Raw genomic sequence first — 26,079 nt, 5'->3', positions numbered from 1 at the left:
TTCTTGATGGGAGTCTCTGTGTCAAGGTGGTGCATGTTACTTCGCATGGCTTTGATTTCTGTTTGTATTGTATTTATTTCATTCGGTGTTCTTCCTCTCTTCCGCTTTATTCTGACCCTAGCTTCTGTTTTAGATGCGGGGGGGGCGATACGCGGAGGGTTCGTCTTAGCGTGTATGTTTCCTGCTGAGGGGATAATTGTAGGTATGCTATTCAGTGTGTTTTGCTGTAGAAAATGATAACATTTACAGCAACATGCTCTGCTACTGCTGTTCAATGAATAACACCTATCCACCTTACATTAGCACATAATTTGATTTCAATGAAACTTGATGTCGCATTCGGCAACTTTAATATGTCTAATGTCCCTGTGGCTCTTGTGTTTGCAGATCTCACAGTACGCAGTGGTCTCAGGCATCCAAATTAAGCTTCCATAGCGCTCTTGTCCAAGGCTTCGTGTTTGTACCTGCTTAGCTCCGATTCTAATAATTCGTCCATAGCTATGTGCCTGTTCCTTAGGTTATAGACGACCAGCAACCCCAAATTCCCACCTCTTATTTCCCCCTCCGTTCGTTCTCCCGCATAGCTAAGTCTTGCATACTTTATTTCCCCCCTATTATATCATCTAGCTCATATTGATCGCTTGGCCTGACACTGGGAAGATTCCTGCTTCGCCAAACGCTTGGATAAACTCCAGTCGCTCTATTCTATTCTCTCCCTACCCCCGCCTTTGCTACGGCAAGGAGAGTAAGCGGATGGTACGTGTGCCCAGTAAGGAGAGAATCGCCAGAATCTGCCCTAATTAAAGATCCTGAATTTTCAGTCTGCACGAGTTACAATGGAATCGACTATAACTCTCCATCAGGCATAGTCCACCGCACGGATGCGAACGATGTGTTCTGGCATGCCAGCGGTCCACCCCTGGTCCAACGGCGGCTGCTCCTTTGTGAAGCTTTGATTTCAATTACCTGCTACACTGCATGGTGTGGGAAAACGTATATCATACAATGGGGACCAATAGGGCGTCCTTGCCGCGAAATGATTCTGCAAAAGGCTTTTTTGAATACCTCCAGAGTCGATTCATTCACGACTATTTCACAAGTTACGTACTCAACCAGAGTGTTCGCATTCCATGGCCTTCAGGCTATCTGGCTTGTGGCTTGGGAGGGCGGAGGCTGGGACGGCCTTATATTTTTCACCTGGGGGCGGGGGCACAAAATCTCCTGGCTTGTGTGTCGTGATACGTTTAAGCTGTTGTGTCTGCCTTCAGCATAGGCTTCTTCTTCCTTTTCCTCTTTTCCTCCTCTATCTTCCCCTCTCTCGTCATGAATCCTCTTAGCCCGTAGCGGATTGATATTGACAACCCCGACCTCCTGACCCACCGCCAAGGGTCGGGTACGGAGCTTGCTTCGCGTCATCCCTAAAATTGCAGTGCAGCTCAGTACGCTATTAGAGAGTCGGGCATGTTTTCTGGGCCCTGACCCAGACCTTTCTCTCGTTTTGACTTACTCTGTTTTTGCGTTATGCCTGTCTAGTCCTTAACTTTACTCTGCACTGCACTGGTCCCTGCTGTGTTCCCTCTTTCCTCAAGACTTTGATTCTTTTCAAATATTTTTTCTTTACGTCTTTTCAAACGGACAAGTTCTGTTAGCCTGAAATACTCTCCCCATGATATGCGATCTCAATCCAGTAGCCTCTTGTGGCGTCCTATGGCTTGGCTGCCTTTTTCGCTGTGCTCAGGAGACGGCATTGTTACCTGTGGTGGCACTGAGGTCTCTTGCGTGTTGTCACCTGTGCTGTTCGAGCTCCACGCTGGCCCAACACGGAAATGAATGGTCAATAAGTTCGCTCATGTTGGCTTTTTCCTGCTTTTCATCCGTGGCCAGTGCCTCATGAGTGCTGATGGCTTGTCTCATGTAGGCGCGTTCTTTGTTGTGTGCACTGGTGGAATTGATAGCCTCCCGCTGGAGTCCGCTAATAACTTTTTCTGGTGCTGATTTCCGTCCCACTGCTATATTCGAGTGTCTCGAGATTAGCCAATAATCGACGATTTTAGCGCTACTCCTCTCGTCGGGGAGGAGTACAGAAATTGATTTAAAGAGCCCTTTATATTGATATAAAGGGTGTTGTAGTGTGGATGGGTACAGCGTTAAATCGATTTAACGCTCTTTAAATTGATTTAAACGCATAGTGTAGACCAGGCCTGAAGTTATGAATAGTGGCTATATGCCTATATTACCATTGTGTTTGTTCTTGGAGTAACATCCACAAGGTAATTTACATGCAGTCTAGCCAGCACATTGTGAATGGATTATTCAAGTTCATGGCTCATCAAAGACACTTAACTCTCACAATGGGCCGTAGAAGAAACTTGTTCCACCCAAAAGGCTTTTCCTGCAGATGCCTCATCTCCAAGTGGCCAATGGCTGCCCCTGTGGGTCAGCAAGCCTTGTAAGGGCATGTGACTTGTTCATGTGACCCTGGATTCTATCTTGTGCCAGTAATTTGTGAGCTTTGTTTTGAGACAGTAAAATTCCAAGCACATGGGAGAGGGTATAAAAGACCCTTGATTCATCTCCATGTTGCCTCTTTCCTGCTCTGATTCTCTAGACTGTGGCCTTACAATTAAAAGGAGCATATTTGAATTATGGACTGAGGACCTTCCAATCTTTCGGAAGTTATCAGAGACTTTACAAGCCAGCAGTCGATAACATCACTGCTACAAACTTGATATAAGGACATTGCAATTATTTGTTGTACATGATCTTTTAACCATTATTAACTCTCTCCTTCTTTTCTCTTATAAATAAAACTTTAGATTTTAGTTACTAAAGGATTGGCAGCAGCATGATTATTGAGTAAGATCTGAGTTATGTATTGGCCTGGCTATGTGGCTGATCTCTTGGGATCAGAAGAACCATTTGTTTGATTGAAATGGTGTTAAATAACCACTCATGATAGAGTCCAGTGTCTGGATAGTGAAATAAAGGCTGGGATGCCGAAGAAGACTGCCTTTCTGATTTCTTGTAAACCAGTGTGGTGAGACAGAAATTTACTTTTGTTACTGGTTTGATATAATCTTCTGATAGAATAACCTCCAGTTTGGGGTGAGTCCGCCCTATTTCTCAGCAGTTTGACCTGAATCTGGCATTCTCAACTGTGACCAACTGAGGCCTGGTGACATTATATGTGATTATATATTACATATTGCAAAATTGCCAGGGTAGCAAAAAGTGGAAAACATAATGGAGCATATAGACCTATGAAAAGACCTGGGGGACAACTGCAAATGAAGCCCCTGCCACTGAGGTCCTAGAAGGGTTTGGACTTTTTGATAAAATTCTCTGTTAAATTCTCCTATTAAGTAGAATATCTGCAACCCCCACCTTTCAAAGTTTAATGAGATTTTGTAACCTCTTAAAACCTTTTTAAACTTTATTTTTATCCAGATCATCTTTATCTACCAGAACAACTATCAGATGTTCAGAAACAGTGACAATGGAAAAAGACACAAATTCTGAGTGGATAGTATCCATATAGCTTGATCCAAACCTTATTGAAGTCAATGGAAATACTCTGACTTCAAATGGATACTGGATCAAGCCCTTAGAGCAGAGATACTCAGACATCAGTTGTTTAGGACCTAAATTAATTATTAGTGTTACCCAAAAGAACTACAGTTGTGTGAATTCATTGTTTTGTTTACTATAGTACTATATATTCATATTTAAACAGTATGATGGGAAATATTTCATTTATACATATATATATTATTCTCACAGATAATGACTGACCAAGTATTATTATTTCATCAACTACAGTTGGTTAATAGCATAGTAAAAGTATCCTGTTTGGTTAATAACTTAGGTTGATTAATAATTAAATCATACAGTTTTTTAATATCACATGCTGCAAAGAGCCACAGGAAACACATTAAAAAGCCACTTGCGGCTCCCAAGCCTCAGTCTGAGTATCACTGCCTTAGAGTGTGAGACTTCTGGAGCATGAACCATTCGTCCTGAGCACTGAAGAAAAAACCTAACATGTAGAAGTGGGTGCTAATGAAAATTAATAAATAATAATAACTTTAATATCATGAGGAGACAGGGTGGATAAAAATCAATGATTTAAAAAATTTTTTTTTAAATTTATTTTTTTTATTTGAATCAGATTTTTTTGATAATGCTTTTTGAGGAAAAAACCTATCTAAAGATCGTTTTAAGTAAGATACATTATAGCTCAAAGATATCTCATCATGGAATAGGGATTATAAATTCTAATTCTATAGTATGAGACAATATATTCATGTAATGGTTAAGAAAAGTTTTGTAACATGAGTCCAGTAGTTTCATGGAGTAGGGACCCAATCTTATGGGGGTTCCAGGGACTTCTGTACAGATTATTTAGGTTAATCTTTCTATCTACCCAATGGGACTCAGTACTCAGTCTAGAGCATACCATCAGTGAGCCTTAGTTTTGCAGTTCTCAAACTGTTGATCTTTTGTCTCCAGAGATAATGGCTTGTTAACAGCATATATGTTTTACCATAAATGAATATATATAGAAGTGAGAAATATACAGACTCTCAACCCTATTGTACCCTCTGCAAAATTTGTGTGGCACAGAGTCAATCCTTATCTCTTCTAAAAGGCAAAGTTTCAAAAGTTATGAATAGAAGATTTTGGGGAGTGGAATAGATCTGGACAAGGAGAACCTGGAGATAATGTGAAGAAGGGATGGACAGGCAGTAAGAAACAAAAGTGAAACCCTGAGCAGACGTTTTCCAGAAGTCTTGAGGTATTCTGGAGTGGTAGCCTTCATTGATTTGAGACTCTGCCATACCCATTCTCTCACGTAAAGGGAAACCTATAAATGCAGCAGGCCAAAAGCCCTCAAAAGTTTGGGAATATTTAATGAAGGTCCTCTACCTTGGTAAAGGCATGGCATGTGTGCAAAATGCAAACATGCAACAAAGAAAATGCAAGCCTGGTCCAAAATGAAACAACATCATGAGAAGTGTTCCTTCTCAGAGGAAACTGCGTTTGAAGATGAGAAGAACATGTCGAACATGCCAGTATCTTCAGGGTTGGTAGAAATTTATTTCATAACTTCTTTCTTGAAAGGACTGCCTGTCTTCTTCTCGGATTATTCTTTGAATTCTCAATGTTTGAGCAAAAAGTATAGTTGTTATCTATGTACTTATCATTTTTAGACTGCAGTTAAATGAAGAAAAATAAATAGACTGAAATAGACAGATCTCCTTTACAATTTCACCTGTAAAGTAGTGTCAGTGAATGCATGACTAATACTGAATGAGCAGTATGGTATATAATAATTAAATAACAGCATTGACTTATTTTGTTAGGAGAATCCATCCTTACATAACCGAGTTCTGAAAACTACCCTACCTTCAAGCCTCACCACCATTTCTATAGCTTTCAGAGTTATCTGCCATGAATGTGTTTCAATCACATATGTATGTCACATACCAACAGTATTACTCGTAGCAAAAGAAAGAAAATCTCCATCATCCAGAAAAGCCAGCTAGATCAAGTTTGATAAGTACCCAGCAGTATTACAAAAGAGAGTAATGATGAAAAGTTTGCCTGGTTTGTTTATGCAACAAACTCTTCCTTCTTATGATTGAGAACACAACACTTCATTAACATGTTCAGTCATTAATACAGGATAACAGTCCACCCAACAGAGAGAGATGCCGCAGCCAAATTGCGCTAAGGTAACAGTGTATGAAGAGAAATTGAGCAGTATGCCAAAGGCTAGAAGGTGAATTGTTAACCTGAGTTTTGAAGGATGGAGCAATGTTCCACAATGATAATGTTGTATGTGCTTGTGTACACAGAACGAAGGGAATGTTTTCCCTTACCGAACAATTGATACATCACAAATGCAACATACAGCAGAATACTTACAAGAAGTAGCAGTAAAAGCATAATCAAACTGTTAAAAAAAATTAAAATGTCTAGTATGCGCTTGCAAGAACCAATGCTGCAAATGTACCCCAGATGAGAAGAAATTGAGAAGCTAGTTGAAAAGAGTCCAAGCTAATAACATATGGTTGCAGTGCTCATTGATGCACCCTCTCTAGCCAAAGGACTTCAGTGTTCCCAAGAAATAAGGGCTACATGTTTGTTGAAAATTGACAATAACTTTGCAGCAGCTGGCTCTGAAAAAGGTGGAGGACCAAGCTCACACTCTCCACAAGATGTGTGATGAACTAGATGGATCTGTTTTTTGAGCACTAATTCAAGAAACTGGTCTACTTGATCACAGTTTTGTGAACAAATCTGAAATAAATAGAATGACACTTGTCACCAGCCAAGTTCTCAACATTGAGCTTAAGAAAAAATCTTGAACACCATGTTGAGTACCCTGAAGCTATTTCTGAGCCTTGAAACAAAAAGCAGAAATAGCTTTTTATTGATGAGCGTTGAAATGTGGAAGGAACCGAGTGAGATCTAAAAAGAGAAATAGCAACGACGATGTTAAATAATAAGCATTAAAAAAAGCGGAACAAGCACTGTCTCGCAGCCATTTTCTTTGCAAATATTTCCAATACTCGGCTAACCAGGGTCAAACCTTAACCGCCAAGAAGAAGGAGTTGGCTATGACATGAACATCCAGCATAGTCATCCCTCCATCAAGGCCAACTATAATTAAATTCAAAGCTGAGAGGTGAACGCAATTCAAAGAAATAATGTTTGCTGATGAAGTTAATAAAGAAAGTCACACCCAGTTGAACTGTGGAATCACTTAGCAAGTTGGCCTTAGAGACTGTTGAAGTGATAATCTCACTTTTAACACGCAATTAGCTTCTTCTGCCGTGTAAGGATAAAGTAAATTTTCCTTTCCTTTGGACTAATTCAACTCAAATTGAGAAATTGTTGTGGAACCCTGAAAAAGCAGGAAGTGTTTTTCTTTCCAGATTATAACCAAAGGAAACGAAGTGAAGGCAACGGAGTTAGCTGAAAGAAGCAATATTTAAAGTTTCTCAAATTGACCTGGCTGACCCATAGTGGATTTTTTTTTCAATTTTTATTAACTATTTAGTTAAAAACAATTTAACAAAAACATAACCTGATTTAAAAAATTGAATGTGTACTAAATTCAAAATTGCAGATGCTTGTTTTTTAAAATATACACCGTTTGCTGCTGAAGAAAAAAATCCAGAATACATATAACGCTTTTGTTTAATTAAATAAAATATTAAAAATGTCTGTCTGGTGAGTTCCTCATCTCCTATACACAATTGCAAAAGAAAATCCTCCAAATATTAATGATTAAACCTGTTGAATTAGAGATAGTTCATCTCCCAATGACTTCATAAATATCTGCTTCAATTACCTTTGGTAAATGAAATAACCAAACAATCATTCATTTTCTGATATAGCTGTAAAACTAATCTGAAGAGTTTTCATAATAAATCACTTTAAAAATGTATGGTGTGTACCTTCTAAAAATGAAACCTACATCTATCTCTGAGTTATGAAGAATATGTATTAAGGTTATAACAACAAACAAGAATGCACTTTTATGTAGAAATCCATGATTAAATCAAGTCTTCCTGACTAGTGATTTAAATCAATTTGATTTACATCAAATCCAACCTGTGAGGAGAGGGGAAAAATGTCAGTTGTCTGGAAAATGAAATAAAACAGTTTCAATGCAAGAAAATGTTCATATTTTCAGAACTAGGAGGAAGAAGTTGTTAACAGGTCATGCAGAACTTTTGCCATTCGGCAACAGAGCTTCTATATTATGCTTTGAAAATATTAGGCATATATATCTATATATAAAATAAGAATGATGGTAAATCTTCTACATAGTAAAGTCTGGTTTAAAAATGGTGACCTTGTTTAGTAATGGGAATGGTCTTGGTGAAGACATTTGTTGATTATTTCTATATGGCCTGACTGTGAATAAACACCTCTATAATTTTAATACTGTTCATATTGATGAATAAAGTCACTTTGGAAAGTGTAAATTTACATGCTGTGTTGAAAAACTGAAATCTGAATGCTAAATACTGAAGAGATGCCTTGGTTCTCTTTTCCCCTTTATTCTATAATGATTAGTGGACTTTTTTATTACAAGATTTATTTCTTTGCATAAATATTTTAGAATGGGAAAAATTTAATCTTTCATTTGTATTTGATTTCAGTTCACATATTATAATTTTGTTTAAATGATAAATGAAATTGAGGAGTGGGGAGACTGATTTCCTTCTAGCTGAACCGTCATTTTCCTGACTCACATCTGTGAACAATGGTCAACAAGCAAGCAACTAGCTGGCACAGATTCCATTTGGTATCAGCTAAAATCATTCTGATGGCATTGTTAGAAGCTGCCATTTGCACTTATGCAAATCTTTTACTAGTTCAGAATAACAATGATTTAACACAGAGAGCAGCAAAGCTTAGCACTTGCAAAAGATTTGACATACAAACACATGACTGCATCTTATTCATTTTCTATTGATTTATTTTTTTTAAAAAATCCCTCTACTAAAAAAAATCCTGGAAAAAATATACCTATTTTATGTATCTGGAGTGCAATTTATATTTTGTATCTAGTTGGAAAATTTTTTAATAATGGTAGTGTATATTATGATAAATATTCTAAGCATATACGTGTTAGGTGATAAATATTCTGAGCATGTACGCCAATAATTCTCTCATCAGAGATGGCTTGTTACCTCCACCAGCAGCAGATACTGATAATTAATCAACTGAAATTAATCTTTACAGAATAAACAAATCTGTTATACATGAAGGATGATTATGTTTCTTTTGGTTGTGAAGATTTTTCATAACTTATTCATGCCAATGGTACTCCTGAGTTATGAAGTGTTTTTCACTTATGAAAGAAACAGAACATCCTTTGTTTGTGAGATGTCTCTTGTATACTATGGGCCAGATCCTTAGCTGTTGTAAACAAGCATAGTTCCTTCAGCCATGCTGATTTATACCAGCAGAGGATCTAATATATTTTTTACAATCAGTATCAATGGATCAGTTTACTGATTTATTTAAGATTGCATTTTAAAACGTTTAGGCCATTTTCAACTCTTCCATTTTAATAATAATGTATTTGTAAAGAAACAATAACTTCTAAACCACTACCTTCGTCTTTGTGAATGCCAATCCCCTCCTTAGATGTAATATGCTCCTGTATAGTATGTGGGTCAAAATCTGAATTGGGCAAATAATGCGACTACATTTCCATCAATATTTGTTTGGATTTTTTAAATGAATTCACAATGGCCATGTCTGTGCCAATTTTATGTTCTCTTTCCCTAAATAAAATAAACATAAGGAAGTACTTCACACAACACACAGTCAACCTGTGGAACTCATTGCCAGGCGATGTTGTAAAGGCCGAGACTATAACTGGGTTCAAAAAAGAATTGGACAAGTTCACGGAGGATAGGTTCATCAACGGCTATTAGCCAAGATAGTCCAGGACACAACTCCATGCTCTAGATTTCTCTAAATCTCTGACTGCCAGAAGCTGGGACTGGATGACAAGGGACGGATCCTGATATAATTGCTCTGTTCTGTTCACTCCCGCTGAAGCACCTGACAGGATATTGAGCTAGATGGACCATAGGTCTGACCCAGTCTGGCCATTCTTATATTCTTCATATATTTAGTGACCAATTTTTACTGGCAAAAATGTTCAGACACTGAATTTTAGTTATGCATGTGCAAGTGTTTACATGTGAAGATCTTGTGTGCTAATTCAGTCAGGCACCAGAAACAATATCATATCTCATCTGACCAATCACAACTGCACAACGCTGCTCAAATATCGAATATTTGTGGTACAGTTAAAAAACTGTGAATGACAATTTTCAGATTAAGTCATATAATTTAAAACAATAATCAGATTAATAAATACATTAGAGGAAATCACAGTCTGATGTAGATATATTGCAGGCAGAAAGGGAGGAATTATTCTTTGTGAATGACTCACTCAGTTTGAGTCATATCATCTGTTGGATTTTATTAGTGATAGTCTCTGGATCATAGTGAGCAAAAAGATCTTGGCCAAGATTCACCAAAACTGATGCAGGAAGTCAGCATTTATGGAAGACAGATTCAGCCCCAGGGAGCTGGTGGTGTTGCACATCGTCTCCTTGATGGAGGCATGCAGTCTGGATTGTACAAGAACCTGGCTGCTAGAAGCTGCTTAGGGTAGGCACTGAATCAATCTTAATCATGCTTCTTCACCATTACCTAGAATGGAGATGTAGCCACTTTCCACTGCAAAGTTCCCCCACAATGGATTTGCCACTACTTGGAGCCTCTGTCAGGCTTCCACTGGTATTCTTGAAGTGAATATTGGTCCATGTCCAAAAGGATATACTGAGTACTCTACTAATGCTGTTTGCAGGATAGGTCAAAATAGGCCACCACTGCTACTGTATTGTAGGAAGCCCAGACCTTGTGGTAAGGAAAGATGGCCAAGTGGTTAGGGCATTTTCCTAAGATTTAGGAAACCTGGATTCAATTTCCTGCTCCATCATAGACTTTCTCCTTTTCTCTGAGCCTCACAAATGCAATCTTGCCCTGCTAATATACAATCAGAATGCTGCTGCAAAGATCATTCTCCTAGCCTGTCACTTTGACCATGTCACTCTTCTCTTTGCGTTTCTCCACTGGCTACCTCTTCCTTAGCACATCAGATATAAGCAGCTAGTCTTTGCTTTCAAGGTCCTTCACCACCTAGCCATACCCTATCTCATTCAGGATCAGAAGGTTGGCACTTGTCAGTGATCAGCTTCCATCACCTACTTTTGAAACAAACACTTTGTGCTTGCTTCCATGCTGCCCCTCACTCTTGGGAGGAAATCCTTGTAAACATCTAAAGACTCATTTAATTGGTCTCCTTCAGATTCCTCCATAAAACTCTTCCTTCATGTGATACCTACAAAAACAGTTAACAACAGTGAGGCTGCTGGAGGGCCGAGATTACTGCTTAGTGTACTGACCAAGATTGTCTCAGTGCTTCCTAGTACTTCCCTGTCAGCCTGTCTGTATCCACCTGTTTTACTGGTCTCTTTGTGATGGGATCCCTGGGGTACAACCTGGAACTAGGGTACCATTGTGCTCCCTTAACTCTCCAGACTGAGCTGTCTCTCACAGTGCTTTGCTAGTGACAAGCAGCAAAACCTCTCCAAGCACTGACATCACTCAGCACAACCCCACACCCAGATAGATTGCATGAATACTCCCAGAGCCACTCAAGAATCACACAGAGAAAGGCACCAGCCAATTCTCCCCAGCTCTCCAGCCTTGCACCCCAGAGCTGTCCCATCTTGCCCTGGACAGAAGCTTGGCCAGTGTAAGTTTATTACCCAGTCCGCTCCTCCCTCAGTGTGGAGAGGACCTACACAACCCTTTGTAAACTGAGCTGAGATTTCCCAAGCATTTCAACCAAAACACAGTATTTTAGGTAAAATATAAAACAGATTTATTAACTACAGAAAAATAGATTTTAAGTGATTATAAGTGATAGGCATAAAAGGTCAGAGTCAGTTACAAAAAAAAAGTACTATGTGCCTAGAAAACACTAGCCCAGACATGTCCTGCTGGGCTTTCCTGACTCACAGAGTTGAGCAATCTCCCGTTGTGTGATGCTTATTTAGATTTCTTACAATATTGTAAATCCCTTGTTTACAACACTCCTGATGATTAATGGTGATTAAATACCCTCCTGGGAGTGATTTGCCTCCTTTGTACTTCACTAGCAAACTTACAACATATTTCAGTTAACAACTGTATAGCAAAATCTCATAACCTGATACACACTAACAATATACATATTTGGACAGAACAAAGGGCTTCAGCAGATCACGACTTTTCACATGACATCTTACATAGCACACTTTGTATGAAATATAGCCTAATTATATGTCGGGGTGATTATGGGGATTCTAGCATGCTACTTTGAGGTACAGTACTTAGATTGTAAACTCTTTAGGGAAGAGACTGTCTTTTTGTTTGACTAGGGCTCCTAAGCACCATGGTAATACAAATAAATAAACATTATTAATACTAATGAATGAAAGTGTTTTAGTTAGGCACCTAATTCCCATTGAAAGCCAATGGGAGTTATGCACCTAACTCACTTAGGTGCTTTTGAAAATCCCACACATGGCCTTTCTGTGCCTCAGTTCCCTATATGTAGAGGTGGGGCTAATAACACTTCCCTACTTCATAGAGCTGTTGTGAGGAGAAATCATGGAAGAGTGTGAAGTGCTCAGATACTACAGTGATGAGCGACATATAAGTACCATAGGAAGTGTTATGATTTTTGGATCTAAAATGTAATGCTATTATAAACTCAAATGTAATGTGAGTGAATGTTCATAAAATGTTACAATAACCTATACTTTTGGCCTATTTGGAAATTAACCATGAAAAATATGTTGTTGTTTTCAGTAAATAAACATTATAAACAAGCACGAGAGAACCAATGGAGCTGGATTAGTTCAAACAAAAATAACCTGCTGATATGAATCAATGATTGTTGAAATCTGACTTGGTAAAAACAGTGGGATCAGAAGTTAATGGATCAAAATTTTTCTGATAGAGATTAGGCCTAACTGGTGGACAAAATAATGAGGGGAATGAAATATGCCACCACTTTTTCCCATCTCATTTTCCTTGACCACAAGACTGAAGTAGAAATTCAGACTGAGAGATTTTCTTCCAGGAGGAGGGCCGGCTGGCCTTGCTTTTGTTCAAAGAACTTTATTTTTCCCTAGTAAATTCTGAAAATCATCATATCATCATGACATCCAATCCTCAGCCATCAGTGGAGATACCTAATTGCCAGCATCACAAAGGCACATAAGATCCCAGTTTTGCCTCTCTTCCCTTTTGTATTACTTTCTGCCCCACTATTTCATAATCTATCTCTGTCTCCGCTTTTTATCAAACCCCAAAATCAATTGCATGGCATCAGCATAGCGAGATGAGATGATCACAATCCTGCTCTAAGAAGAAAAGACCCAACCAGATGATGATCCAGAAAGTGACCCAGGATCCAAGCAACGGGTGAGGTGGTTGACCTGCCAGCCAAAGCATCCATTTGTGACTGGCCAGCTGTCCAGAGTTCCAATGACATCAACAAAAGCCATATATTCCCTATGTTTTCTATCCTATCTCTCCTCTATCGTTTGTCTGTGTGTTAGAAACAGGAGATGTTTCTCATCAGACCAGGAAGTAAAATTAACCCTTTCCTTTTCATCAAAGAAAGGTTGATCTGAAAATAAAAGATGCTAATATTTTTAAAAGAGACTTTACAAGTTTTGATTACTTATTTTGCATAATCACTGTTTCAGTTTCAATATAAATGCTTATTTTAATTTCTTGTTCTTTCTTGTGTTTGATCAATAAACTTTCAATTTTAGAATGAATACTTTTGGGTGTTTGCCAAGCAACTGAGTAAACAAAGCTCTGTAGGAAAAAAAAAGGACTTCTTTGCATCACTGTTTTTATGTTGGACAGTGAAAGAGTTTATTTAACTTTAACTCTTTTGACTCTTGACATTAATACAACAGTAGATATACTAGTGATCCACTTACAATTTCATAGCAATCTGGAATTGAAAAAATTCCCTTGCAGTCTGTTTTTGCAATAGTAAGGCTCAATGGGAGAGTTTAAAATGGACTTTTAGCCTCAACTGTAAATGTCCTTGCTTTTATGTATTTATGTTGAAACACAATTATGACTGTATATTGTTTCCCTATGAATGTTCTTCTCTTAGCAGTAGTGTTTAAAATGATCAGAAAACATTTATGCTGTTTATAAATGAACTGATATTCATTTATAATTAAAAAACCTAATTATCTCAACTAACTAAGGTTCAGATCCTGCAAATGCTTTCACATGTTGCTTAACTTTATGCATTGATTTTATTGGAATTACTCGTTTAAAGTGAAGCATGTTTGTTTACAAAATTAGGGCCTAAAATAATAGAAATGAGTTTGATTATATTTTTTTATGTCAGTCTCAGAGTATCTCAAAATAAAGCGTTGTGCTAAAACACTAAGGTGGGAATTGACCCAGATCCTCAAAGGTATTTTAGAATATAACATTGACTTCAATGGGAGTTAGGTGACTAAATATCTTTGAGAACTGGGGCCTATGTACCTAACTGCCATCATGCCTTTGATAATCTCCCCTAGTAGCACCCTGACTTTAGGCAAACAAGGCAGATACCATGTAGTCAAGAGTGGATCACACATACAGCTTTGGACATGAGAACCTGATTTATTGAGAGAAGGAACACTGACACACTTGTCACATACCACTCTTTAATTTATAATGCATTTCTCTAGCTAGTAATCCTTGCATCTTGCTTGCTTTCTTCATTGCATTTCCAAACTGGCTGAAGTCTTTATTTCTTCTGACCAAGTAGTGTAAGTAATGATTTGATAGATCAAATAAATGATTTCCTCTTGTTTCTCAGGCCTCGTCTACACCTAAAACTAGGTCTATCTAGCTACTCCACTCACGTTCGTGAAAATTTTCATGCCCTTAGAAGCACCCAACCAACACTTAGATGTAACTGCTAATGCCTCTTGAGGGGGCTGCTAATGCCTCTTGAGGCAGAAAAACGCCTTCCATCATTGTAGTAAGTGTCTACACCACAGAGGTGTAGCTGCAGTGCTACAGCTGTATCATAGTAGTGCTTGTAATGTAGCCAGATATGCTCAACATTTCTACATTTTTTGGTCTGTCTGACACAGCATCATCTAGTTAGATTACACTTTGGGCTGATCCTGCTTTAATTAAGGCAATGAAAATGTTGGCGGACAGAAAGTCCAGACTTGGGCCCTTTTCTGTCATTCTGTTGACCCTGGCTCTTCAGTAATGTATGATTGTCAGTTTGGTTCCTAATTAGCCACTTCCCCAATCTAGAATAAAAAATGAATTGTCCGCATGAAGGTAAAACGTTTGAAGTTTAGTGAGATTTTTAATTTGAAAATAAATGTGTTCTGTTAAAATAATGTAGTATTAATTTGTGAGTTGGCGGGAAGAAGGAAAAGGAATTTGAACGTCTGAGGAGGGAAACTTTCCACTAGCTCCAAAATCTTTATTAATGCTAATTGCCAGAAAGAACCCAGTGTGACCGTCAGATTTCTGATGAATCTGTGGCAGTTAAGTTTAGGAAAGATCCTTTTTAATTGTCAACTGTGCAAACTGGATGCGTAGTACTACTGCTTTGGTATTGCACCTAAAGGCCTGTTGTGATAATTATCTAACCACAGGTGGCCCCAAATAGGATCTGGGGCCCACTGTGCCAGATGCTGTACAGATGCACACAGGAGCTTGCAGCCATGAGCCAATGACTAGAGGTCATCTAATCCAGTCCCCTGCACTCAAGGCAGGACTATTATCCAGATCATCCCTGACAGGTGTTTGTCCAACCTGCTTGTAAAAATCCCCAATGATGGGGATTCCACAACCTCCCTAAGCAATTTATTCCAGTGCTTAATCACGCTGACAGTTAGGAAGGTCTTCCTAATGTCCAATCTAAACTTCCCTTGCTGCAATGTATAGAATCATAGACTAGACTATCAGGATATGAAGGGACCACAAGAGATCATCTAGTCCAACCCCCTGCTCAAAGCAGGCCAAATTCCCAGTTATTTTTTAAAAAACCCAATTCTCTAAATGGCCCCTCAAAGATTGAGCTCACAACCCTGGGTTTAGCAGGCCAATGCTCAAACCACTGAGCTATCCCTCCCCCACTTCTCGTCCTAGCCTTTTATGTACTTTTTTTTTTCTTTCCACAAACTTTAATGGATTCCATAACAATGAACAACATGGAGTTTAGAACTGGATCACCTGGCTCTTTCTCTTCTTGTCTCCTCCCAGCTCGAAGTGCTTGCACCTCTTAATGGCCAGCATTCTCTTGGACCTGCAGTTGGGCTCCACACACTCAAGCCTCAGCACAATCTTCTTTGTGGTTTTGGCCTTCTTATGGAAGATAGGCTTTGTCTGACCACCATAACCACTCTGCTTTTATCATATTGCCTCTTTCCCTGAGCATAGAGAGAGTCCTTGCCCTTCTTGTACTGGGTCACTTTGTGGGGCTGGTGCTTGCCACATTTCTTGCAGTAAGCCCTGCAGCTTTTGGGGACGTTCACCATCCTGCCAGCAGCAGCAGTGACTGCACGGAAAGAAGGAACCAAACTGTTATCATGTCCCCTCTCTGTCGTCTCTTCTCCAGACTAAACAAACCCACTTTTTTCAATCTTCCCTCAGAGGTCATGTTTTCTAGACCTTTAATCATTTTGTTGCTCTTCTCCAGACTTTCTCCAATTTGTCCACATCTTTTCTGAAATGTGGTGCCCAGAATTGGACACAAACTCTAGCTGAGGCCTAATCAACGCAGCGTAAAGCAGAAGAATTACTTCTGGTGTCTTGCTCACAAGATTTCTGCTAATACATTCCAGAAGGATGTTTGCTTTTCTTGCAACGTTTTACTGTTGACACATACTTAGGTCCTTCTCTACTATGACCCCAAAGCCCTTTCCGCAATACTCCTGCCTATGCCTAGGCAGTCATTTCCCATTTTGTATGTGTGCAACTGATTGGTCCCCAGAATCCCATTTTACAGATTTAAGAGTACCTGCCGAGTTAGTCGATAGCCGCAAAAAGAAGGGGAGTGGTTGTGTCTCCATTTTACAGAGTCACTCTTGTTCATGCAGCTCTTTCACAACCCACGGGCAGGCAGGGCATGCACACGCAGCAACGGGCAGCTTGCCACTCTCCTCTGCAAAGCCCCACTCTGCTATCTGCCCAGGTGCATATGACGGGCTGTCCCTGAACCAAAAGCACATCACCTCCCCCCGCGCCGTTCCCCAGCCGCCTCTTGCCGCTGGACAGCGCAGCCCGGAGTCACGTGCGCCCGTTGCTCAAGCCGGGCACGAGGAGCACTGCGGATCACGCGCGCGCCGGCTGGGCCCCGGGGCCCGGCCTCAGCCAATGAGCTGACGGCGGCGGCGGCCTGGTGCGCAGGCGGGGCGGTGCCTGCCGCGTTGGGACAGGAAGGGGCCGGCTGCGCGGGACGAAGCATGGCTGCTAAGGTGAGTCAGGAGCCGCTGCTGCCGGACTGCGCCCTTCGCTGGGGGGAGGCTGCCGGATGGGGCTTGCCCGTGGTGACACTTCGCTGGAGTGAGTCTCCCCCGCCTGCCTCTGCAGCTTCCCCCTTGGGTGGGGGCGGCGGTGGCGGTGTTCGAGGGGCAGGGAGCTGCGGGTTGCGAGCTGGGTCCAGGGCTCTCTGCGGGGCCTGCGCCCCGTGCCTGGGGGATTTGGCTTTAGCCGCGCTGGTGCCTGGCCCCTGCGTGAGGGGAGCAGCCCGGGGGAGGGAGCGCGCCCCGTCAGATTTTGCGGTACCCCACGTACAGTTATGGCACTGCACATTCACCTTTGGCTGGGGAATACACATAGGGCAGCAGTGTTTCCCTATTGCAGCACTTCTGCAGTCGGGGATCTCTGACTCCGACAGGGTTCAGATCTGATGGAGCCTGAAAGGACTTTGCTTTTGCCTTCATCGATTAGTCACCTGATTCCTTTCCTAATCCAAATTTAGATAGTGGCCTCACAATGGGTGTCTGTTAAGCACAAGGATGAGTAATTTGAAGGCATGGTGTCAGGGTTAAAAAAACCCAACCAAACATATATTTAAAAGAGATCTTTTCCTCTGTTACAAATTATACATCAGATTCTCCAAATAGAAAATGATTAAATTGTACATGCAGTGGTGCTAGAACTAGGGATGCTGGCTTGGAGTAATAACAACAAACACCAAATACATGTTTCCATCATCAGCACTCATGCTATAAAAATTGTTCCAGCACCCTTGTATAAACTTACAAACACTCTCTCAGTACATGGTGTAATGCTACTACTGTGAATAATCTCAGGAAATAGGACCACTCTTGACAACAAATACTACAAACACTTGCTACTGTAGGTAGCATCAGGCCTTAACATAATAATCTCTGAGCTTTTTCTTTTACTTTACTCTGTTTGGATGATGAACACCAGCTAGTCAATTTAGTTGTGGTTTCTACTTACTTTGACTTTGATTCTCTTTCACTGGTATGAGGTTGGGCTTGGAAAACCCATAGCAAATGGCTATGTGGTTTTTATTAGACATAAAAACAAAATTCATGGGAATATTGCCATTCTTCATAGGTGTTTTGTTTGTTTATTTATTTATTTATTTATTTATTTATTTAACAGTCCCTCACCTCAGGGTTTGGGCCATATCTTGTATACGTGTCCCTCCAGTGAAGACACATTAATTGATATATGGGCAGTGTTGTGATGCTCCTTAGTCTGTCTTATCTATAAACAGCTCTTGTTCATTATCGTTGCTATGTAAGAAGGAATAATTGACTTGATATTCCGCGTCAATGCAATCAAGTCAGAACATTTCCTAAAGATTTGGGGCGTGGTCCTGCTTGCATTGAAATCAGTGGCCAAACTTCTGTGAGAGAACATAAGAAAATAAACAAATGTCAGTGCTAAAAAACCCAAATTCCCCCCCCCCCCACCCCACCAAAGAAGATCTGGCCTGTACAAGTACGACTTGCTGAAGAAACGTATTTCAATAAAGTTAATCACAAAATCACTCTCTTCAGTGTGGTACTCAATAGCTCTCATAAAAGTTAGGCTGGTTGGTCTCCAACTTCTTTCTACCTGTTTTAATGAGCAAGATAATGTATGTGATGTGCTTTCTGAGTTGAAATGATCCTCCCTGAATTTTTAATTATCATTCATGACTTTTAGTTGGTTTTATCTAGCTTTGTGTCTGTCTCTCCCCACTATATCAAGTTTACCCTTCCCAGTCTTTGTATTATTTAAGACTTTTCAAAGTCTCCTATTCACTGAGATTAAAATTAACCTAGGTATCCTTTGCATCACATAGCAAAGATTTTTAATCTAGAGGTCTTCTGGTTACATAGCGCTCTGTCTAGGACAACATCTTAAATCTATCCTAATTTGTCATAGAAGTAATCATATTAGGTAAACCGAGTACGTATATTGTTGAGCAATATATTTTGCTTTCAGTTTAATTTCATAGGGGGTAGGTGACCATAGCCCTTTGAGAAAACACTGGAAAAGTATAATCTAAACATCTGGTATATTTAAATATATTGAACAGGTGAGGCTGTATATAGTGCAATTTTAAATACCTTCAGGTTTGGTTGAAAGACACCTAATTTATTCTTGTTATTTAAATGGTGCTATAAATGTGCATGGTGTATTGTAGACAGGCATAGTGCCTGCCTGCAGGGTTTACATTCTTTAGATAACCTCTGAAAAAGTCTAATGGCTGAAATATTAGGTGGCTCCTGAGAGATTCAAGCGAAATAATAACTTCTTATGAATTTGTGAATTGCTGAGTTTGTTTAATATAGGGCTGTCAATTAATTGCAGTTAACTCACACGATTAACTCAAAATTTAATCTTGATTAAAAAATTAATTGTGATTAATTACACTGTTAAAAGAATACCAATTGAAATTTATAAAATTTTTTGATTTTTTTCTACATTTTCAAATATATTGATTTCTATTACAACACAGAATACAAAGTGTACAGTGCTTACTTTATATTATTTTTTATTACAAATATTTGCATTGTAAAAATGATAAACAAAAGAAATAGTACTTTTTAGTTCACCTCATACAAGTACTGTAATGCAATCTCTTTATCATGAAAGCGTAACTTACAAATGTAGATTTTTTTTGTTACATAGCTGCACTCAAAAACAAAACAGTGTAAAACTTTAGAGCCTACAAGTCCACTCAGTCCTACTTCTTGTTCAGCCAATCCCTAAGACAGACAAGTTTATTTACATTTATTGGAGATACTGCTGCCTGCTTCTTGTTTACAGTGTCACGTGAAAGTGAGAACAGGCATTTGCATGGAACTTTTGTAGCTGGCATTGCAAGGTATTTACATGCCAGATCTGCTAAACATTTGTATGACCCTTCATGCTTCCATGCTGATGACACTCATTAAAAAATGCATTAATTAAATTTGTGACTGTACTCCTTGAGGGAGAATTGTATGTCTCCTGTTCTGTGTTACCTACATTCTGCCATGTATTTCATGTTATAGCAGTCTTGGATGATGACCCAGCACATGTTCGTTTTAAGAACGCTTTCACAGCAGATTTGACAAAACGCAAAGAAGGTACCAATGTGAGTTTTCTAAAAATAATTACAGCACTCGACCCAAGGTTTAAGAATCTGAAGTGCTGTCCAAAATCTGAGAGGGACGAGTTGTGGAGCATGGTTTCAGAAGACTTAAAAGAGCAACACTCTGATGCGGAAAGTACAGAACCCAAACCACCAAAATAGAACATTAACCTTCTGTGGTGGCATCTGATGCAGATAATGAAAATCGTTATCGAGCAGAATCCATCATCAGCATAGATGCATGTCCTCTGGAATGGTGGTCGAAGCATGAAGGTACATGAATCTTTAGTGCATCTGGCACGTAAATATCTTGCGACGCCGGCTATAACAGTGCCTTGCAAATGGCTGTTCTCATTTTCATGTGACATTGCAAGCAAGAAATGGGCAGCATTATCTCCTGCAAATTGTAACCAAACTTGTTTGTCTGAGCGATTGGCTGAAATAGGACTGAGTGAACTTGTAGGCTCTAAAGTTTTACTTTATTTTATTTTTGAATGCATTGGTTTTTTTGTACAGAATTCTACATTTGTAAGTTCAACTTTCATGATAAAATTACAGTACTTGTATTACATGAAATGAAAATACTATTTCTTTTATCTTTATACAGTACAAATATTTGTAATAAAAAATAGTGATCGCTATATACTTTGTATTCTGTATTGTAATTGAAATGAATATATATGAAAATGTAGAAAACATCCAAAGATATTTAAATAAATAGTATTCTATTACTGTTTAACAGCATGATTAATCACGATTAATTTTTTTTAATCACTTGCCAGCTCTAGTTTAATATTTAAGCTGCATTGTGAGACTTTGAAGTTTTCAGCTTCGTAGGTTGAAGTTGCCAGAGTTAAACAAATAGGATGGATTCCCGGTTCTGTCAAAGTCAGTGGCATATCTCTAAGCAATACTCTGTACTATTTACAGTAACACCTGCGCTCCAGTCCTTCAAGCACATGCATGAGCAACTTTATCACGTACACTCCTTGAGACTAAAGTCATGTGTTTGTAGGATCAGGCCTTGGTTTGTGTTCTGATTCCTCCCTGATGCATCTTAGTAATGTTTGTCTTTTTAACTTCAGCCAAACAATGGACCGGTGAGTTGAACAACTTTTTCTACAAAGTCCTTTTCTTTGCCAGTGACCTGCATGACTGCTTTTCTTGAATTCTTTTTTTATTGTAGCCCCTCAGACTTATGAATCCCTTGGAATCTAACTTAATTGTTCCTCATTTGCTAGGTCTCAAATGCTGACATTGTAAGAGAGCCTTTAAAAACTCAGTCCATCCAAAAATAAAACACGTTGAAAGACTGCTAAGGCTGCATAGTTAAACACTCAGATATTAAGAAATGACAAAGTATGAGGTTGCATGTGTAACCTTAAATGTGTACTACTATATAGTTTATATTACATAGTGTGACACAATTTTTACACATTTTAACATTCTTTATTGTAAATTACTGTATGTAATCTGAGTCCATGAAAGTGTTTTAATTAAAAAACAACATACAAACATGTTTTTGCACTAGAGATGTAAAAAAGAATAAGGTAATAGTGAACATTTGCTGGAATATATAGTACCCTAAAGTTTGTAGCTAAAGTAGCATAATACACTTCTACTCTGCTATAATGTGACCTGATACAACACCGGTTCGTGTATAGCGTGATAGCAGTGGAGCTCTGGCGGTGCTTTAAAGGGTCCGTGGCTCTCGCTGCTGCGGGGAGCCCTGGGCCCTTTAAATCCTGCTGGAGCCCCGCTGCTACTACCCTGGGGCTGCGGCAGCGGGGCTTGCTGGCGATTTAAAGGGCCTGGGCTCCCTGTAGCGGCTGGAGCCTGGAGCTCTTTAAATCACTGCTGGATCCCCGCCGCCGCTACCCCGGGGCTGTGGCATTGGGACTCCACTGGTGATTTAAAGGACCTGGGGCTCCCTGCAGCAGCTGGAGCCTGGAGCTCTTTAAATCACCACCGGAGCCCTGCCACTCCTACCCCGATATAACAGAGTTTCAGCTATAACTCGGTAGGGATTTTTGGCTCCCCACAACCGCATTATAGCGGGATAGAGGTGTAGTTACATAGCACAATCTTCAGAGAATGAGATGGTTATGTAAAGTCTTTATTGTAGTTCATGCACAGGGCATATACGGTATTATACTTTATTTCTTACCTTCTGAGTATTGTGTAACCTTAGTATTTTCTTTTTGGGTGGAATTTCCTGGAGAAAAAAATTGCATAATGTGGAACAATTTAGCCAGAGAACTCCCCATCACACGCCTTCCTTTTTTTTTTTTTAAAGCACAGTTTAATTAGTCACCTGTGTTCAGTGAGTTCAGCCTTCCTTCGCTCCAAACGTTGCTACAAAGTGAACATGCGCAGTGCTATTAATAAAGTGACTTCTTTTTATTTTGAAGGACACACGACCCTGTCAAATTAAAACCAGTTTAATTAGGAAGTTCTAAGGCATTTCTCAATGAGGGCTGTTTCCATGCCACATTTTAACTTTCTATGAACCTGTCATTTTGGCACTGCTGCTGTTCCTCATAAGGTTGAAAGATTTTATCTATAATGGGAAAGGTGTATTTTTCTTATTTTGCACTCCAAAACAGCTAAACTGTGTTTGAATGTTTTTTGTACAAATCACACTTGAGCAGAGTCCAAGTCTGAATAATTTCAATGCAAAAGTGAATGTTTCAGAAAGCATCTAAAAATTGGGATTTAAAATGGAAAAACATGCGATTTAGGTTTCAACCTTATAATTGATAGCATGTTGGTAGATTACTGCATCTGCATTGAGACCTGTCCTGTTTGTTGTTGCAGGAAAAAGAGCCTTAACTATTACGTTAGTTATCTCGCCTTCTATAATACTCTGCTCTTGTGTATGCATTGTGCTAAATGTGCATACAGTTTGTGTGTATGTTTACTTGATGTTTGTTGTTTAGCATGATAACAAAAGTGATGTAGCTCAAACAGATGTTTCACTAAACTAACTTATTCTGTGAAGTGGTTAAGCACATGCATCCTCGCACTAAAGTTATGCACATGAATAAATCTTTGCAGATTTGGGGCCTGTCAGAATTAATTGATAACTGACCTCAGATGTAATGAGATAACAAATATCTTACGCTGTTAACTTTATTTAAAGTCACAAAAGTTAACAGTCTTTGAGAGTCTTATCAAAGTTACATTAATATATTGTAACAAAAAAGAAACAAATCTGGTGTAGACTTCTGATATGTCTTTTTTAACCTAGTTTTATTTTTACTGTATTTTCAGACTGCTTGCTATTGAAGCTGATATAACAATACCTGCCATTAAAAAACAAACAAACAAACTCTAAATATGAAATTAAAATATGAAAGCTAAGCTCTGCATTTCCCTTATTTTTCACAGATTAATATATTCAAAGACCTTCCAGGAGCTGAGTTCCTCAAATTCATTTTGGCATCATTTAATTCAAATTTGAGTATTTTCTGCACAACAGATGTAAAAACAAGGCTCCTAATCCTGCAGGTAGTACCTGCTGGGTGGATTCAGCGGGGTTCCATGCAGGTTTGGGACCTGAGGCCCTGATCCTTCAAGTGACTGTAAGTGAGAATGCTACTGTGGTTGCATTGAGCCCCACTGAAATCAGTGGGGTTTTGCACAGATGCAGCAGTGTGATTGTGTGCAGTCACTTGTTGGATCAGGACCTATGCCTGTAACTGCTCTCTGTATCTCTTTAAAAATATAATATAGACTAAAGAAAAAGTTTGCTTCTTGCTACTTTTCAGTTATTTGCATCCTGACTTTTCATGAGACCATTAAGTATCTGATAAAGGGATACTGTCAATTTAAGTCACAATTTTGACAATTTCTTACTTTATCATTGTTAGAACTAACATCAGAGATGACTAACTGAAATAGGTTGAAAAATAAACCCAATTTTTCCCCATAATTTCATATTTTCCACTCTGTGAATTTGACAGCACTTCGTGTCAAGTGATTTTTCTTTATGTAGTAAGTTTGGGGCCTAATCCTGTGAACTCGTACAGCTGGGTATAATGCTTACTCACAAGAGTAGTCCCACTGAAGCCATGGGCTACTCACATGAAACACTTTCTAAGGCACTATTCAGCAGTGGATCCTCTTGCATGGAACTCATTACAGGATTAATGTCTAAGTCCTGGTCTACACTACACAGTTAGATTGACAAAAGGCACCACCGACAGAAGGAGAGTAGTGTGGACATAAGCCACCGCTGTAAATGTTGCGGTGGCTGTAAATCGACCTAACCTATGCCGACTTAAGATTGTAGTATAGACATGCCATAAGTTATAAGAATGGCCATACTGGCTCACACCAAAGGTCCATCTAGCCCAGTGTCCTGTCTTCCGACTGTGGCCAATGCCAGGTGCCCCAGAGTGTATGAACAGAACAGGTAATCATCAAGTGATCCATTCCCTGTCTCTCATTCCCAGCTTCTGGCAAACAGAGGTTAGGGACATCATCCTTGGCCATCCTGGCTAAAAACCACTGATGGACCTATCCTCCATGAATTTATCTAGTTCTTTGTTGAACTCTGTTATAGTTTTGCCAGAGGATGTTGTGAAGGCCAAGGAGCTCCACAGGTTGACTGTGTGTTGTGTGTAGAAATACTTACTTTTGTTTGTTCTTTAAACCTGGTAACTATTAATTTCATTTGGTGATCCCAGTTCTTGTTTTATTTACTTTCTCCGCACTAGTCTTGTTTTTATAGATCTCTCTCATATCCCCCCTTAGTCATCCTTTTTCCAAACTGAAAAGTCTGTCTTTTTAATCTCTCCTCAGACAGAAACCGTTCCATGCCCCTAATCATTTTTGTTGCCCTTGTCTGAATCTTTTCCAGTTCTTTTTTTTGAGATGGAACAACTACATCTGCACACAGTATTCAAGGTGTAGGTATGCCATAGATTTATATAGAGGCAATATTATATTTTCTGTCTTATTATCTATCCCTTTCTTAATGGTTCCCAATATTCTGCTTGCTTTTTTGACTGCCGCTGCACATTGAGTGGAAGTTTTCAGAGAATTATCTGCTATAACTCCAAGATCTCTTTCTAAACGGCTAATTTAGACTACATCATTTTATATGTATAGCTGGGATTTTTTTTTCCAATGTGCATTACTTTGCATTTATCAACATTGATTTTAATGTCATTTTGTTGCCCAGTCACCCAGTTTTGTGAGATCCTTCTGTAGCTCTTCTCAGTCTACCTGAGACTTAACTATCTTGAGTAGTTTTGTATCATCTGCAAATTTTGCCACCTCAGTATTAACTCTTTCTCCCAGATCATTTATGAGTGCGTTGAATAGGACTGGTCCCAGTACAGACCCCTGGGGGACACCACTATTTACATTTCTCCGTTCTGAAAACTGACCATTTATTCCTACCCTTTGTTTCCTATCTTTTAACCAGTTACTGATCCACGAGAGGACCTTCGCTCTTATCTAGGGTGACCATATTTTCCCAAAGGGAAAACAGAGCACCCATGGGCTGGCCCAAAACACCATTCGACCCCCACTTCCGCTGTTCAGGGCCAGCCTAAACCCTCCCTGAGGTTCCCCAGCCTCTCCATGCATGGGGGTGCCGGAGACCACCCTTGCCACTCCACACGCTTGAGCCAACCTAAGCCCTCCCACCTATGCGGGGCCAGCTTGAGGTCCTCTTCCCCAATGGCACCCTGTGCTGGCACAAAACACCCCACTTGTGACCCCCCCCCATCCTGTCTGAACCGCTTGCCTCGTGCCCGTTTGCAGGGTTAGTCCCCCGAACCCCGCCAGTGCTGCCTGCCTGCGATTCCCGCCACAGC

At 39.6% G+C, this 26,079-nt stretch overlaps 2 protein-coding genes across 2 annotated transcripts in view; one reads left to right on the top strand and one right to left on the bottom strand.

Annotated features, from left to right (window-relative positions):
- Positions 1-15,807: 15,807 nt before the first annotated feature.
- Positions 15,808-16,217, bottom strand: LOC116816722 (large ribosomal subunit protein eL42-like). Its single transcript, XM_075061945.1, is given in 2 exon segments — positions 15,808-16,058; positions 16,061-16,217. Coding segments are annotated over 2 exon segments (318 nt in total). The 5' UTR covers positions 16,185-16,217; the 3' UTR covers positions 15,808-15,864.
- Positions 16,218-17,066: 849 nt separating this feature from the next.
- The window catches only part of SLC25A13 (solute carrier family 25 member 13), a 147,252-nt gene continuing 138,239 nt past the window's right edge, over positions 17,067-26,079 (top strand). The window contains exon 1 of the mRNA XM_032766149.2: positions 17,067-17,123. Coding sequence (XP_032622040.1) covers positions 17,112-17,123 — 12 coding nt within the window. The 5' untranslated portion in view covers positions 17,067-17,111. The remainder of the gene's footprint in view (positions 17,124-26,079) is intronic.

This window comes from Chelonoidis abingdonii, chromosome 2 (genome assembly GCF_003597395.2).
Source record: "Chelonoidis abingdonii isolate Lonesome George chromosome 2, CheloAbing_2.0, whole genome shotgun sequence".
NCBI classification, from domain to species: Eukaryota; Metazoa; Chordata; order Testudines; family Testudinidae; genus Chelonoidis; species Chelonoidis abingdonii.
This window is presented reverse-complemented; position numbering and strand designations above follow the sequence as displayed.